Genomic DNA, 6,000 nt, shown 5'->3' with positions numbered 1-6,000 from the left:
TATCTTAGGGTGAGGGAGGGGCCAGGGCGCTGCCCTGTCTTGGGCTCTCACAGCCAGAGGCAGGGGCTACCCGCAGGGCCCTGGAGGACAGTCCCAGTCCCTGGACTACCTAGAGATACCTGGTCAGCGTTGTCCCTGGGTCTCCCTCCTTGGCTCACGCAGTCCCCTCCACCTGGAGTCTATCCCCACCTCCCATCTCCTTCAAGGCTCAGCACCAAGCAGCCTTATGCTCCCCCCACATCCTCCTGCAAGGTGTTCCCATGGGGGCCTTTGGTCAGTGCTGTCACAGATGCACCACGCATGCTGGGCCCCTGGTGATTCATGGGCAGAACTGGCCCTTTGGTGCACTGTGAGCTCCCAAGGGCAGGGACCACTCTCTGTTCCCCTGTTTCTTCTGGTGCCCATAAAGCTGACTATGACACACATCCCATGAGGAAGAGACGAATGAATGACTGAATGAGTTTGCGTCGATAGGAGAAGACAAGAGATAAATGGGGAATTTGGAGGCAGAAGGGAAAAGTGGCTCATTTTGAAGATATCTCACTCTTGGATTGATGTTTTAGAGAGTATTTTAGGGATTTTAAGCTAGAGTCCCAATGAAGCTCTGAGAATCCTGGGGTGACAGACCCAAAAGTCCTCCCAGCAAAGGAGACTTGTTTAGCTTTCCATGCACCAGATGTCATTCCTCTGTAACTTCTGGGTTTGCTGGTTTGGGTGTGGCCACCTTGTAGGGAAAAATAGCTCCCCTGACAGACCCAAAAGTCCTCCCAGCAAAGGAGACTTGTTTAGCTTTCCATGCACCAGATGTCGTTCCTCTGTTACTTCTGGGTTTGCTGGTTTGGGTGTGGCCACCTTGTAGGGAAAAATAGCTCCCTTGGCCCTTTTGGATGCTTGGGCATCCGGTGAGGAAAGTGGGATTTCTCTGGAGGACAGGCATCCCTGCACGCTCTTTGTTTTCTGGAGTACCATGGCTGACAGCATCATCTAGAAGTTTCCCCACAAACACTGGCTCTGGTGCCTAGTGCTCTGCATAGCTCTATGTTGGGGTGAAATGTTTCAGTCATGCGGAAAAGAACCCAACTTGGACTCCGGGTCCTGAAAGTCCTGCCCTGCCCTACCTCTGTCCAGGAGGTGCTAGAGGAGTGGCTGAACTGTCAGCGGTCCTGGCTCTACCTGGAGCCCATCTTCAGCTCTGAGGACATCAACCGGCAGCTGCCTGTGGAAAGCAAGCGCTACCAGACAATGGAGAGGATCTGGAGGAAGATCATGAAGAATGCCTACGAGAACCGGGAGGCGAGCTCAGTGGGAGTGGGAGGCACAGTTGGGACCACCACGGGCCCTGGTCACATTTTTGGGTGCCTCTTGGTCTCTTCCCTTCCTGAGCAAGAAAGATTGAAGGACAAATCCAAGGCTTCGGTCTTGGCCTGTGTCTTCTGGAGTGGGTTCTCCAGTTTCAGAGATGCTGCTCAGACATTCCACAGTTGATGGTTGTTCTGTTAGAGATCTGCAGTCCACATTAGCATTTTAGAGACCCTGAGAGGTCCTGCAGCAAAGCAAACTCTTAAGCTTTGTTTACCCCTAATTTTTTAATTACCGATTTTTTTTCCCTGTCAATTAGCAGAGCTAATGGATGCAGCCCCTGGCTCAGGGACAATTTTCCTGTCCTCTTCCTTCCCAGGCCCCACTGAGGGTCTCTGGCTGCGTGTGTGCTATCTGGTGAGCCTGCTTTGCTGCCTCCCAGTTGGACCATGCTCACTTCCAGTTTCTCTTCCTGGCCCGGGCCCTGCAGGTGATCCATGTATGTGCTGACCAGAAGCTACTTGACAGTCTGCGGGACTGCAACAAGCTGCTGGACCTCGTGCAGAAGGGCCTCAGCGAGTACCTGGAGACCAAGCGCAGTGCCTTCCCCAGGTGGGCACCACCTGACCCATGCCTACTCTTCAGTGTCTACCCATGAGGCTGGGGTGCCCAGGCTAGAATGCAGGGACGTCGGTAGTGCTGGGGAAGCTGAGGCTCAGAGAGCCTGCCTCACCTGCTTCTTCACGCCTATTTTTCCTGGCAGATTCTACTTCCTGTCAGACGATGAACTGCTAGAGATCTTGTCCCAGACAAAGGACCCAACGGCTGTGCAGCCCCACCTGCGCAAGTGCTTTGAGAACATCGCCCGGGTGGGTAGTTGGAGCTCAGGGCCAGGAGCACTGGGGTACCTTCCCAGGGAGAACATCTCTCCTCTCATGCCAAGCCCTTCCAGCAGGATATAAGGTGGCAAACGAGATTCCTGGTCTTTAGAGACCACACCTGGGGCCTGTGGGAGGGAGGTCATATGAAGAACCTCCAGCTCAGGGTTCTGACCTCATCCAGGGGCTCCCTGTCCCTTTCAGATGCTGAGGTGTTGGCTGAGTTAAGAAACCTATGAGGCCAGAAGGCTTGTGAACCTTCCCCAAGATTCAGACCAAGCCTGGGCTGGGGCTGGGCCACAGCTGGGGACAAGGCAGACCCATCCTGCCCACATGCAGTGGGGGAAGGCCCAGCCAGAGATACTTGGGTGGGGCAGGCCCCCCAGCCCCTCTCAGGTGGACCTCTCTTCCTAAAGTGTAGGGCACTATGGAGTCAGCCCTGGGCTGTGGTGGGCAGGCCCTCTGGGGACACCCAGGGCAACCCCTGCTCTTGCTCCCCCATTGCCCACAGCTGCTGTTCCAGGAGGACCTGGAGATCACACACATGTACTCAGCGGAGGGTGAGGAGGTGCAGTTGTCCTTCTCCATCTACCCCTCCAGCAACGTGGAGGACTGGCTGCAGGAGGTGGAGCACAGCATGAAGGCCAGTGTGCGCAACATCATCGAGAGGGCCATCATGGCCTACCCCACGGTGAGCTGCGCCGCCAGCCCAGCCCATCCCTGTCTGGTCCCCTCTTGGTGCCTCTCTCTGCTTCCACTGCCTGTCCTCAGGCTGCAGCTCCCAGCCAGCCGTGAGATCTCTGGGGGCTCAGGCAGGAATTGGAAAGCTTTCCTTTCTGCACACACTCCAGAAAGTGATACTTGCTCCTAATCATAATCACAATTACTATCATGTTTCGAGTGCTGAGTGTGTGCCAGGCTGGGACCTCACCTGCATTACCTCTCAGCCTCACAACTGGCAGCTGAGCTGTGGGTTAAGCCCCATCCTCCAGAGTCAGTTCAGAGGGGTTTCCTGCCCAGGAGCGTGTGATTTGCAGGTGGCAGAGCCAGAATTTGAACCTAGTGTGTTCCCCGATCCTGCTCCCACACTTTGCTGAAGAAGTGATGATTCTGCTCACCCCTGAGAGGCCTAGAGCCTAATGGCTTTTCTGCTTTTGAGAGACCAGTGGAATTAACAACTTGAGGCTAGAGTTTGAAAGGTCAAAGCACAGACTACATTCAAGGGATGAAGAGGGAGCAGGGTCACGGCTGGCAGCTGCCTGGGTCAGCCCTGCTCATGTTGTCTTCCCAGATGCCCAGGACCCAATGGGTTCTGAACTGGCCTGGCCAGGTGACCATTGCTGGATGCCAGACCTACTGGACCATGGAAGTGGAGGAGGCCCTGGAGGCCAGCAACCTCAGCAGCCAACTGTTCCCACGGCTCTCCCAGCAGGTGGGAACCAAGAGTATCATCATCTGCTCCCCACACCCCCCACATACGCCCCAGGGGAGCCCAGTCCCTCCCGAGCTTTTGAGCCTGGAAGAGGCCTAAGATTGAGTCCAAAGAGCAGAAGGCCAGACACCACTCAAGTGAGTATTTTACAACCAGCCACCAGCAGGAGAGACCAGGGGCCTGAGGGCTCTGAGGCCCTCTCCTGATGGTCAGTGAGGATCCCCCTGTGCCATCCCTCGGGCTGTATTTGCTCTGTGCACCAGCTCTTCATCACACTCCTGCCTCCAGCTCCTCACCAGGCTCCACCTGACCTTTGAAGGCTCAGGTGGTGTCATGCGCTACAGGGAGGCAGATGCCAGGTGTGTGTCTCCATTTTTATTTACTTCCTTCACCCTGCCCAGTCCCTGCTCCTCTCATCCCAGACCACCAGAAATCCCAGGATAGAGGAAGCCCACCCTCTGTGCAAGGGAGGCTTCCTGATCTCTGACAGTGTCCCTACTGCTGCAGCTCAGTGACCTGGTGGCCCTGGTGCGGGGGAAGCTGTCCCACATGCAGCGGGCAGTGCTGTCGGCACTCATCGTCATTGAGGTCCATGCCAAGGATGTGGTGAGCAAGCTGATCCAGGAGCGTGTGGTCAGCGTGAACGACTTCGAATGGATCTCACAGCTGAGGTGTGGGCGTGGGGGCCACCCCAGAGCCAGAGCAGCTGCCAGGAGGGGCCAGGGAGGGATGATAGGCTGGTTCCTGTCCTCCAGGCTCTAGAACAAGTTGGGTAGGGGTGCCTTGATGCCCTCATTCCTGAAAAGAGCCCCCTCTTGGTGACTACATACCCTACCCAGTGGCCCATAGCCCAGGAACACATCTCTCTGCACTGACAGGTACTACTGGGCGAATAACAACCTGTACATCCGTGCCGTGAATGCCGAGTTCATCTATGGCTATGAGTACCTAGGCAACAGCGGGAGGCTAGTGATCACACCCCTCACCGATAGGTAGGGGTCATCCTCAAGCTCTCTCCTACTATGAGACCCCCCCTCCAGCTCCCACTGGCCAGGAGTTAGGGGACCATAGCCACTCCACAATGATCTAGTCCATCAGAGCAGAGGATAGGCTTTGGGTTCAGATCTCAGCTCTGCCTGTCACAGGCTGAGTGACCTTGGGCAGGTGACTCACCCCTACATGCCTCGTTTTCTTCTGAGACCTCCTCAGGGTGGTTATGAGAATTTCATGAGTGATATATGTACAGCTCTTAGTCAATGTGTGGTGTTCAGTAAGCATCTAATGGGTGTGAGCTTTACTATTTTTGTTAGTCAAAGCCTCCTTTAAATGTGCCAGAGGAATTAATCTTGAGAGAAATAATGGGTGAGTCCCTTTATGAAGTAGGCAGTTCTTTTGTGAAGCAGTAGTCATTTCATCTTGCTGCTTATATTTAGTACCAGCTGGATTTTCAAGTTGGATTTTGAGTAAGGGAAGTATGGCCACAGGTCAGCCATTCCAGTGGGTCCCTCAGCAAAGCTCTGCAGGGCTGTGAAATGGGTAGGTGGCCAAGGGCTCCAATCCTGACCCTGGCAGCCAGGGCTGGGCACACCTAGGGCCCTGAGAATGGGGAGGAGTGAGAGCTGCCAATCCACGGGGCCCAAGAAGAGGAGGTTCTCCCGTGTCTCAGGAAATCCCAAGGAAGCGGCAATGCCCAGGACCAGTGTGGCCCATGCCCACCTCCTCTCACCCCTGCAGGTGCTACCTGACCCTGACTGGTGCCCTGCACCTTAAGTTTGGGGGTGCTCCAGCCGGCCCAGCTGGCACAGGGAAAACTGAGACCACCAAAGACTTGGGCAAGGCCTTGGCCATACAGACTGTTGTGTTCAACTGCTCTGACCAGCTCGATTTCATGGCCATGGGCAAGTTCTTCAAGGGCCTGGCCAGGTGAGGCTGAGTATGAGGGTGGCACAGGACAGGGCAGGAAGCCTGAGCTCTTTCGGGAGAGGATTAGGCAAGGGCAGTTCCTAAATAGAGCTTCACAGGATAGGGGAGTATTGGTACTGGATGGGATAACAGGGGTCAAAAGCTCACCCTAGTGGGCACAAAGGTGGGTGGGCTGTGGGATTGTGACTGAGTGGTTGGAGAATGCCACTGAGGGCTTCCTCCCCCACAGAGTCAGAGGGGGCCCTTCAAGGGAGGTGCAAGGTAGGCTCTGAGCACATGTTTCCACCCGATGTTCTGGCCTCGTTTAGTTCAGGGGCCTGGGCCTGCTTTGACGAGTTCAATCGCATCGACATTGAGGTGCTGTCTGTGGTGGCCCAGCAGATCACCACCATCCAGAAGGCACAGCAACAGCGGGTGAGCCTTGGGGACACCACCACACTGATGTGCCATCCCTCATCCCTCCCACTG

The 6,000-nt window shown here is 55.5% G+C and overlaps 1 protein-coding gene across 1 annotated transcript in view; it reads left to right on the top strand.

Moving 5' to 3' along the window:
* DNAH1 (dynein, axonemal, heavy chain 1) overlaps positions 1-6,000 on the top strand; it is an 85,020-nt gene that overhangs the window by 40,154 nt on the left and 38,866 nt on the right. The window contains exons 23-31 of the mRNA XM_008572575.1: positions 1,129-1,293; positions 1,790-1,911; positions 2,063-2,168; positions 2,689-2,868; positions 3,469-3,609; positions 4,117-4,280; positions 4,488-4,601; positions 5,344-5,532; positions 5,841-5,946. Coding sequence (XP_008570797.1) covers positions 1,129-1,293; positions 1,790-1,911; positions 2,063-2,168; positions 2,689-2,868; positions 3,469-3,609; positions 4,117-4,280; positions 4,488-4,601; positions 5,344-5,532; positions 5,841-5,946 — 1,287 coding nt within the window. The remainder of the gene's footprint in view (positions 1-1,128; positions 1,294-1,789; positions 1,912-2,062; positions 2,169-2,688; positions 2,869-3,468; positions 3,610-4,116; positions 4,281-4,487; positions 4,602-5,343; positions 5,533-5,840; positions 5,947-6,000) is intronic.

The sequence above is a fragment of the Galeopterus variegatus genome, unplaced genomic scaffold (assembly GCF_000696425.1).
Source record: "Galeopterus variegatus unplaced genomic scaffold, G_variegatus-3.0.2 Scaffold806, whole genome shotgun sequence".
NCBI lineage: Eukaryota > Metazoa > Chordata > Mammalia > Dermoptera > Cynocephalidae > Galeopterus > Galeopterus variegatus.
This window is presented reverse-complemented; position numbering and strand designations above follow the sequence as displayed.